The 10,481-nt window shown below is 48.1% G+C and overlaps 2 protein-coding genes across 3 annotated transcripts in view; both read left to right on the top strand.

Moving 5' to 3' along the window:
* Positions 1-55: 55 nt before the first annotated feature.
* On the top strand, positions 56-5,305 carry MAIP1 (matrix AAA peptidase interacting protein 1). 2 transcript variants are annotated; one of them, XM_078604545.1, is made up of 5 exons: positions 56-640; positions 2,468-2,539; positions 3,018-3,144; positions 3,805-3,949; positions 4,880-5,305. In XM_078604545.1, the coding sequence occupies exons 1-5, from the start codon at positions 113-115 to the stop codon at positions 4,956-4,958; spliced, it is 951 nt and encodes a 316-aa protein (XP_078460671.1). In that variant the 5' UTR covers positions 56-112; the 3' UTR covers positions 4,959-5,305. The 2 variants fall into 2 exon arrangements, 1 of the variants encoding a protein (XP_078460671.1); XR_013586614.1 differs by lacking the exon at positions 4,880-5,305 and adding an exon at positions 3,533-3,696 and having other exon boundaries at positions 65-640.
* Positions 5,306-9,947: 4,642 nt separating this feature from the next.
* LOC144725065 (uncharacterized) overlaps positions 9,948-10,481 on the top strand; it is a 28,010-nt gene continuing 27,476 nt past the window's right edge. Inside the window, exon 1 of the mRNA XM_078604525.1 lies at positions 9,948-10,453. Coding sequence (XP_078460651.1) covers positions 10,429-10,453 — 25 coding nt within the window. The 5' untranslated portion in view covers positions 9,948-10,428. The remainder of the gene's footprint in view (positions 10,454-10,481) is intronic.

Raw genomic sequence — 10,481 nt, 5'->3', positions numbered from 1 at the left:
GGGCGTGGAGCCCGGAGTGGGGGGGGGGCTGGGTGTGGGGGGGTGTGGGGGGGGGGCTGGGTGTGGGGGTCGCTATAAAAGCGGCGTTGACGGAGACGAGGTCCCTGTGCCTATGCTGTCAACGCAACAACAACAACATCGCTGCCGCCACCACTACCATCACCCACCACCCACCACCACCACGAGATCCACCGCCATCGGACACAGAAACGCGGCCCCGATGTTCGTCTCCGCGAGTCGCATCGGCGGCGGCGCCTCTCGCTCGGCCCTCTTGGGCCTGAGCAGAAGCCTCGGTCTCTCCTCGCGGTCGCGGCCGCTCTCGAGGACTCCTGGCCCCGCGTGCCGAGGGTCGCCGTGCGTCGGGACCAGCGGGGCCCGTGGTTCCGTCTACGGTTTCTGGGGCGGTGCGGCCGCGCCGGGGAGATTATACGGTCGAACCCCGGGGCATCGAGACGACGATGAGGACGGGAAGGAGGAGACGGTGGGCCCCGCGAAGAAGGCCGACAAGAAGAAGAGGATGATGTTCATGGCCATCCCCAGTCCCGGCGCGTGGCTCAAGCACAAGTTCTTATTCTTCCTCGTGAGGACTTACTTTGACTCCGACTTCAACATAGAGGAGTTCACGGAGGGCGCCAAGCAAGTGCGTGCGTTCGAACAACCGCGTATCACCTCCGCATTTCTGTTGCTGCTGCCGCTGCTGTGTAACCTTGCCCTACGGTCAAATATCGAAAGCTAAGCGGGTTATTGATCCTGTGTCGTGCGTGCTTTGATGGGCGGCCACCGTGGGTTTTAAACGCGGCTGCGTTGATGGCGCTGTGTGAGCAGCGTGAGGACGACTTTACAACCTGGTTATTGTATTGTACAGCTAAGTTCGCCGACATGCAGTTGACCAGTGCGGTGTGAAGTATGAAGTATGGTCAAATTACTCTTCCACGACCCGTAAACGCCGTGGGGGAGAGGGTCCACATTCGGCTGTAGGTTGACAACAAGGGCTGTCTACGCAACTAACGTAACCATGCAGGGACGTTCTCTGATGCACAATGATCTTCACTGTTGTATTGCAACAATTCTTGCGCTCTGTCTATGCAATTGTGAGTTTGCTCTGTGCGCGGCGAGCAAGGTCAAACGTTCAAATCGCATGGGCCAAGCCGACGGTTAACCCTTGGAGTCTATACAACTAGTACTACTTTTTTAAGTCGTTATAGCCTTATACTAATTGGATATACGGGTTCCCGCCACGGAAATGTGCAATTGCCAACACTGGCTTAGGGCGGTCAATGAATGGGGAAGCACTCCCGAGAAAGACCTCCATCCAGCAGTGGATTGACCATGGATGATGACGATGGCTTGCGGTCAGCCAACGGAGGTCTCACCCCCCCCCTCTCTGAGCAAATGAGCATATGTAGTGTGATTGACATTGTTTTGTCCGTAATATGGGGGGTTATATCGCGTAAATATATAAATGTGTCGTTAAACCCGCCACCACCCGACGGCCAATTAGTAAGGGTTGTCACGTAAACAGAACATGCAAATTCGTGACTAGTACAGCAACGCCAGTGTTGGAGAGCAAATCCACAACATTTTCAATCTTGAGTACGACGTTTCGCCAGTAATTACAACTAGCTTCATCAGGCGGACGTCCAGATTTGTGGCGAAATCCTTCTGTTTCATCCCTTAAATAGAGGGGTAGATGTGATGGCGTAACTTGTGAGCCCTTCACGTGCGAAAGGGGGGTGGATTAATGAATGCATATATTGGTCGTGAAAGCTTGTTTTATCCTGTATTGTGATTAACATGTTTAAACAGTAGGGCATTCGCGGTTATCAATTGACTGCGTTGCCCCATTTGAAAGAAAGTGGTGCACAACTTTATTTTTAAACTTCCCGAAAGGCTCCCGATGCAGGTGCAAGTTCTGGTGGATTGGGTATGTCGGTGATTAGCCACGCTTGTCATCACCATGAACTTGTGGGGAGTTCTGACCTAGAAAATCAGCCAGGAATTCCAGAGTTCGCGCTTGCACTCAACAGGAGCAAATTCCGCTCGATACAGCAACGCTGATTACATTTGTACTGCTCTTTGTTGGCAAGCTAAACCGGCGGTTTCAATGCCCGTCACATTTTTGTCTCTTTGTTTAATGACATTTTATTCATGCTTGCACATGACCAAATTTCTCCGATTGTTAGCGATCTAATAATGTCTCGGATGTATTAAGCAGGATTGCGTCTTGGATAGTGATTTGGATTAGGCGAACGCCATGCATGACAGGTAATATTTGCTGTGGAACCTCGGCCCACACTAGTCGGTGTGGTGAAGTATGGTCAACTCCCACGACACGTGTGAGGGATCCCTTCATCCAGCAGGGGATTAACAAAAGGAGACTGACTGTACACCGATGAAACTGCTGAAGGTTTTTTTTTTTTGTTCAAGATATGGCAGCGCATTAACGTCAATTTCTTTTTTTTTGCAGGCATTTTCTTCCGTGTCTTCACTCGTCGCCGAGAGCAAATTCGACCAACTTCAAGGACTCATGGATGAAGATGTAAGAACAGCAGCACCTGCACTCTATGGATGCCTTTTCCTGAGACCCTTGGACACGTTGTATTTGATGTGCTGTATGTTGCCAAAATCTTGGAAGCCAAGCAAGGTTGAACCTCGAAATTTGCTTGGATGGGTAATCGCGATATATAACGGCTAATCATAGGCAGCTGTGGGGGGGGATCCTTGGGGGGTGGGTTGATGCGCAGTGTGGCAAAATCAATCGTACTTCGATGCGCCCTGCCTTCACGCTAGTCTGATTTTTTTTATGTGAAGTGTGGTCACGTAACCCACAGGAGCCACATGGTGTGGGGTGACACTGGTGCAGCAGTATGATTTGACCAAAGGGTTATACTTTTTCATTAATTTCTGCAATAAGTACACAAACAAGCCAGCTGTTTTTAAAGCACTGGCAGATGGGTGTCATGAGTAGGACCACGAAGGCGACGAGCACACGTTACAACTCTCTCTTCACCCAACAGGCCCTGGAAGAGTTGCGTCACAAGTGCAGCTTGATGGGTGAGAGCCAGCGGAGGCAACTTGCCGTCCCGTTGGAGGACGTCATGTACTCCGCAACTGACGATGTAGCCATCTACTACGATAATAGCGGTAATGCACCATGATAGCTGTGTTTGTATTTTATTCGTGCGCTTATGTGGGAGTGAAAATCCCCGAAAATTATGTTCCAAACGACTGCAGCACTCTCCTCTTCATGCATTTTCCCTCCTTGGCCACAAGATGGCACTTGCATAAATTGTATTGCTATGATTCACTCGAGATCAAAAATGTAATTCATTCGGGTCTAAGAAAATGGAGTGAATGCATTCGTGTTTGATTTTTGTGGATGCTTTGGTGATCAATCATCCTGAGACTGAACCTTTAGTTGTTTGTAAACATGGTAGCTCAAGCTTGTTTTAGATCATGCACTTTTTTAAAGATGCCTTTAATTGTATATTTACAGCCACTGCTGAATGAAGGCTTCTGCTTTCCGTTTCAGACTTGATGATTGTTTGACCATACTTCACCATGCTGGTCAGTGCGGGTTGGTGAAGGTGGCTGGACTAGTTCAGATATCACTCGGCATCAATGTTTACTGTGGCTTGGAAGTGAACTTGTATTACCAGGTTCATAGTGTGGTATGCTAACCACTTTGCCACCCTTGTAAGTGTATACACTATAATATATTTTTTTTAATTTGTGTACATTGTCAGTTATTTAGCACATTGTTAATGTAACAGGTACTTAACGTCGACACATTGTTATTTTCAGGTCGGCGCTATGTGAACATCCTCATGAGATTCTGGTATTTGACAAGTGCAAGTTTGCCTGACAGTGATTTTGCTGGCATGAAGATTATCACGTTTTCCGCAGAAGATGAGGACAACACGCAGAGAATTGCCACGGCCAGTTACGAGTGCGTACAACAAACCTACGACTTCATCTGTCGGCGTGCAATCTCATAAGATCTATGATGCTAAATATTGTGGAGTCTGGATGGGGGATCATGCCCAATTGGACTCGGGGGTGGGGGGGGATGGCTATGTAGTTTGTCAACAGAGGGCGTTGCAGCAACATCTCGTCCTGTAATTCTATGCTCTTACATCTGTGCTTTCTACCTGCAACCCATACTGACTTGCATGAAGTATAGCCAATGAGACGTGCCTTCTGCAAAATATCTTGGCACGCACGTTGATGTGATATTTTCCATGGAAGCAGGTGGCCACATTGCCTGTTTCCTATCCAGATTGAATTGACATGGGTGTTCATGTACAACAAATATTATTTTTCGTTGCAGTTTCATGTATGCAGTATAGTTTGTGTTCTCACTCCCAGTGGTTTTCATACATTTTGTTAATCCTTCTCGGAGTACACTTGTACACTCTATTTTGAACAAAGTTGGACACTTATGCTATAAGCGGTCATATAAAAGTAGCAAAGAGCAAATACGATTTTTTTCAATATTATACACGGTTAATCCAGACTTGTGCTTCAAAACTATTTTTCTACAGTATTCACCTTGCAAATCGCTTATACTTGCATTTATATACCTTTTTTAAAATTATCATTATACCCTATTCAACAAAACATGTTAACCTATGTCATGGAGCTTTCCTTATTTGGGTGTGTATATATATATATATAATACGGTATTTTGATAATTGATTGTTAATTGGTAAACTTATGAATTTGTGGCATTATATTTTGCTGTTACTGGCACCAGCAAGACCGGTTCCAAATATTGGTTAACTTTTTAAAGTACAATACAAGAACACTTGGAAGGGAATTTGAATATTTGTTGTATTCTGCTTGGTTTTTAACATCGCATCCATTTTTTATTATTCAGATTTCGCCGTGAATTTACAGAAGGTGTGGATGCAGACTGGACTGTCATCCGCCTCGTACATTGGAAGATGATGGAGTAGACTTGAAGCCACTTATGGGAACAAGTCCGTGGAAGAGACCGTTTGGAACTTTGGCTTGAAGAAGTGCAGTTGGTTCAATGAGGAGTGTTAATGTTTCTCTCACTGCACACTGCATCGGATTGCCTACCACTCATGAAGAGGCTCCCTGCATCCTCATTTTAAGTGGGAGTTGGTTTGTGAACACTTGTTTGGAACTTTTTTTTTCTTCAAGGATATTATTTGCGGAGAATGAAATAGTAGAACGATAATGTACTTGCCAGATGTAATTGCCTGGTCAACTTGTACAATTTTAATGTCATTAAATGTGGGTGGGGTTTAAGCATTTTAATAAAATAAATTGATTTTCATTATTGCAGTGCTGTTCCGAGTTCGTTAATACTCAAATACTTATGGTGTTATCATTGTGTTGGTAGACAATGGCTAATTTATTATGAAAGCTGTGAAACGGTCTTCAAATGTAGGCTGGGCTCGTTTCCTGTCCTTATTTTAGATATGCTAAGGAGCTTCACTTATAATTTGCAGATATATTAATTTAAAAGTCTTGTTTAAGTGTTTCTCATTTACACTAAGACAACCATTTTGCTGCTTCCAGGGCATATATTTCAGCAGATGCACATTACCATGGAAAGTCGAAGCGATTGATGTTCACTTTGTAGGTTTTCAAGAGGGACGCTATCCATATAATTTACTGTAAGAAGCAATTTTAATATTACATGGTACAATCAGTGACTCCTGGATGAAGATTTCTCCATGCCATTTCCATCCCTACATCCATTTCACTCCACATTGCTCCTCTTAGCTGCGGTTATCCTTCAGTGCTTTCCTTTCACTGACCTTTTCACCAATCGTGTCCATTGGCCGTCATTTCTTATCCCAATGTGGTTCTGCTCCAGCCCCTTCCAGATGGAATACTACGTATGATTTAGTGTTCCTTAATGTGTTCCCTTAATTTCAGTATTTCAGCTTTTGTAAAATTTCTGTCTGTTCTTGGCTCTGATCCATGGTCATGGTGAGTAATAGTCATTGGTTAAAAATGTAAATTTTGCAGAGACAATGGTATGTTGCATTGCATGGTCAAGTTCAGTTTTCCAAAAGTTGTACAAATAATGCACTTTAATTTTTTCTATTTGGTCCCGGTCCACCTTCAGTAATTGTTCTCAAGTGAGAACTCCAGTTTAACTCCTACCGATAATGATTAGTTGACTCGTATCTAGTACAATACCGACGCGCATTTAAATCAGCCGCTCGAAATTAAATTTATTTCTATTTGTATGTTCAAATTGTTTCGTTTAACCATTTAAATGTATTCACTGCTTTGTATTTGTACCGCCAGGTGGTGCTATACGAACGTGGACTGATTAACAGGTGTCCTTTGCTCGCGAAAGACTAGGCGTAACCTCGTGTATCGTAATAATGGTTTTCGAGCTACTTGAAAGTTATGCCATTTGCTTCAATGCGGGCATGGCCGGTTTAACACTACTCTGAAAGCCTTGCAGTATATTCTTAGGTTTTTTCGGTAAAGTCACGTAGGTAAAACATCAAAATTAATAAAAATCAAATAAAAATCACGACGTTTCGGAGGCAACACAAGTCTCCGTCATCAGGTGGGACCGTCACAGCCGGATTAGCTACACTTGATGCAGCTAATCCGGCTGTGACGGTCCCACCTGATGACGGAGACTTGTGTTGCCTCCGAAACGTCGTGATTTTTATTAATTTTGATGTTTTACCTACGTGACTTTACCGAAAAAACCTAAGAATATGAGTCCTTGCAGTCACGAAAGCTTCAAATCAAGCCTTGCAGTAATGCGTGACCATTGTGAATTATCGTCACTACTGTGTGTGCAAGCTAGCACGTGTTTAGGCAGGTGGGGAAGTTGGGATGTTTTCGGATGCGTGGGTAACAACCAACGTCGTCATTGTAATATGAAAATTATTGAACGCGGTACATGTTGAGTTCACGAGTCCTGCCACTTCTCCATCTGATTAAGGTTCGGGTCTTTCCTATGCTACACACAGACATTTTAATGAGTATCGCCTGGTCATAAATGACGTGGGTATACTGCAGGTACGTACACCTGCGTCGGCGTTTGAAGCAAAAAAAAAATAGCTTTTTTTATCAGGTAAGGCCCACTAAGCTATATGGCTCTCAGAAGCGACCTGGCTGCAAATGATCGACAAAGTGGCTTATGTTGACATTTATAACAGCCAAATATTCGAAGCGCATGTTTCTAAATATACCTTGTTATGTTGAACTTTCGCACCGTCCGTAGGCAACCGTGCTAATCGGAGGTGCGGGGTAAATCTTTGACAGACATGTGAAGAGCCATATTTTACATTTGTTGAAACGGCCGAAAAACCACGTTACATTTTGGCACTTCGCGAAGACTGACATTTTAAAAATCGCGCAAAATCAGGTTGGCAACAGCGTAAAAAATGTGGCACGTGAACGTGTTTTTTAATAACTCGTCACTAGGTGAGCATAATACGACTACTGTAATTAACCACAACACGTTTTTTCACATCAGCCATGGATCCATCCATTGCTAGATGAAGGGCCCTCCCCAAATTTGATCGGGTTATTGGTTTTATGAAAAAAACACATGGTTTTAATCCGGCAAGTCAAGTTGTCAATCGGCGCCAGAGTCCTCGGATTCGCTGTCCTCTTCGATCATCTCAACCGTGCCGTCGAAGAATGTGGGAATGTCGCTCTTGATGAAGACGACCTTCACGCTGGGGCTGTTCGTCAGCTTGGAGTGAACGAAGGCCGTGGTGGAGAAGTTCCTCTCGGATGCGGCGCTGGACGTACGTGGCAATGCTGGACGGCTTGACGGCGATCTTTTGCAGCTCCGGCCACTCGCTGCCATCGGACAGCCAAGACTCCATCGGTGTCTTGCGACCTTTGACCATCTTGTAGCGGAACGTGTTTGCCTTCTCTTTGGTGGGGAGCTATAATTATAGGGATTAAAAGGCAATAAAACCGGATTTTTGGCCACCTGAGATGATCGTTTTTTTTTATTAAAACCATGAAAAACCCGATGCTGCCAGGAGTGCCTGCCTTGCCCCGAGACGATCCTGCGATGTATCAATCCACTTGCCCACGAGCTTCCGATTGGGGGATTAAAAACGTAGATTTTATTCAAGTCACAGTGCAATATAACAATCCACCTCGGATCAATGTGAGTCTGTCGCACACCGACACCCGCAGGAGTTGAGTGAAAGGTGTAAGTCGCGCTTAGCGGTGGCAGACCCAGTCCGGATTCCTGCACCGCTGCACATAACTGCTGCACTTAATTGCTGTTCTACTGCTCTACACTTCATCGCTGTATGTCAATGCACTGCTGCACTTGACTGCCGCACTTTAACTGCTGAATGACACTTCACTGCTGCATTGCCGCTCTTGAATGCTGCCCACCACTGCTGCATTTTCGTGCACTGCTGCTCTTTACTTGCCAACCACTGACGGTCATTGCATCGCCCACTTTCTTGCCCTGCGGCCGGAACACTCGTGATATTAGGAGGCCACTGGGAGCTATGATGCACTTTAGAATTATCCCGATTGAAAGCTAATTTATTTAGAACTGCTTGTTGTGCTTGGTTATCCTTACCTCCGATGAGGACGGTTGGCTACATGCGCTGCGAGAGAAGTTCAAACACACGGGCACATGCAACGCAGTGTACACTTCACCGCTGCGCTTCTGCTCTTGACTGCTGCATTTTGCCGACCACGTTTACCGCACCGCGCGCACGACACCGCACCGGGCTTGCTGCTCAGAATACTTCCCTCCGCTGCCACCGTGTTAGCGATGGAGTGGGTGGGTGGGGGGGGCGCCAGCCCCTTAGGCGACCCGGGCGTTTGACTCGCGCGTCCCGGCCAGGGGTGCGGCCGGGCGGGGTCCGCGGCTCTTGCTCGAGGGGTTAGGGGTGGGGGGGATTGTGAGGAGCGTTGGGGGGGGGGGATAGGGGCCGTACATAAATGTCGTCACGCACCTGGGGGGGGGGGGGGGTGTCAGACATTTGTGACGGGGGGGGGGTGAGAAACGTGACGTCACATCAAAATGCGCAACTTTAAATAAATATAGACAACACTTTCTACTTAATTAAATATACTTTTTAATAAATGTTTTCTCCTACAACATCAGCCACATGAAATACGCACTACAATGACAATAGTTTAAAGCGATTTGAAGCATGTTTATTTTTTTAATGGAAATATGGTTTTGGGGGGGGGCAGAGCTTTGTGACGTCATATTTGAGGGGGGTCTGACTTTGTGACACCGTGTGACGAGGGGGGGGGGGGTAAAAAAATCGTCCAAAATCGCGTGACGTCATTTATGGACGGCCCCATAGGTGGGGAGAGCGGTGGTTGTCGTGGTTAGCGCTACGCTGCCCTACGAACCTGGCGGCGACCCGAGTTCGATTCCCCGCTCGCGGCCACCAACACCGGTGACGATTATCTGAACCGGTCCTGGGCCTCCCCTAGGTCGACTCAGCCTCAAGTGAGTACTTGGTGTAGCGGTTTTATAGTTAAACATCGCCACTGGGACGGGGGGGGGGGTGAGAGACAAAGGCGGCCGGGCGTGGTACTGGCCACCCACCAACCTTGTGTGCTGTGCCGGCCTTCATCGTTGCAGCTCGCTAACAGCACTTGCCCCAAGCCTGTTGCAGGCTATACGGGGGATCTTTGTCCTTGTGGGGGTGGGGATAGGTGAGAGAGGGTGGGGGTGGGGATGTCGGGAGGGAGGGGATGTGGCGTCACGAGCCGATGAACTCCACGAGGTCGCCGTACTCTTATTGACATGGACACACCTGAGCAAGCGCAGAGCGGCGTCAGTGGAGGAAAGAGGAACTCCCCCCGCCCCCCACCGCCCCCACCTCTTGCCTCCCCCCCGCCCCCCCCCCGCCCCCACCTCTTGCCTCCCCCCCGCCCCCACCTCTTGCCCCCCCACCCCCACCTCTTGCCTCCCCCCCGCCCCCACCTCTTGCCTCCCCACTCCTCCCATCCACCTGCGACAGGTGTGACTTGAATCCTGTGCGCTCCCCGGTGAGACGAGGCGTGACTTACCCGTGGGCTCACCTGCGCGGCGCTGTCACTTCGCCTGTGGCTCTCGGCTTGAGCGGTGTGGTGGTGTGGTGTGTCGTGGTGTGGTGTGGTGAGACGGTGTGGTGTGTCGGTGTGGTGTGGCGTGACTTGACACCCCGCGCAGCACGGGAGGGGAGATAAGCCACCTTGTGCGTTCGCCTGCGAGTTTCGCCGACAAAGACGAATCGAGAGTCAAGAAGACGCTCCACCTTTGCGGTGCTCGCACGCGAGCGACGTCTCGAGGAGGGAGGGGGGTGGAGATGCGTTCCTCAAGCTGACAGGCAGCAAGACGCCGGCGAGAGAGAGTGAGAAGGAGAGGAAGACGTTCATGCCGAGGGGACCTAGGGCACGCACCTGCCTGGCTCGACCGCGTCGCGCTGCATCGCCATGGCTAAGAGAGGCTCTCGTCAAGGTACCGAGGGTGTCGCAATGTGACCGAC

Source organism: Lampetra planeri, chromosome 2 (genome assembly GCF_965212315.1).
Source record: "Lampetra planeri chromosome 2, kcLamPlan1.2.h2, whole genome shotgun sequence".
NCBI lineage: Eukaryota > Metazoa > Chordata > Hyperoartia > Petromyzontiformes > Petromyzontidae > Lampetra > Lampetra planeri.
This window is presented reverse-complemented; position numbering and strand designations above follow the sequence as displayed.

Excerpts from the sequence above, each read along its gene's own strand:
- MAIP1 (XM_078604545.1), top strand. The coding sequence starts at position 113 with ATGCTGTCAACGCAACAACAACAACATCGCTGCCGCCACCACTACCAT. Across the intron at positions 641-2,467 it reads TCACGGAGGGCGCCAAGCAA|GCATTTTCTTCCGTGTCTTC; the intron begins GTGCGTGCGTTC and ends TTTTTTTTGCAG. Across the intron at positions 2,540-3,017 it reads AAGGACTCATGGATGAAGAT|GCCCTGGAAGAGTTGCGTCA; the intron begins GTAAGAACAGCA and ends TTCACCCAACAG.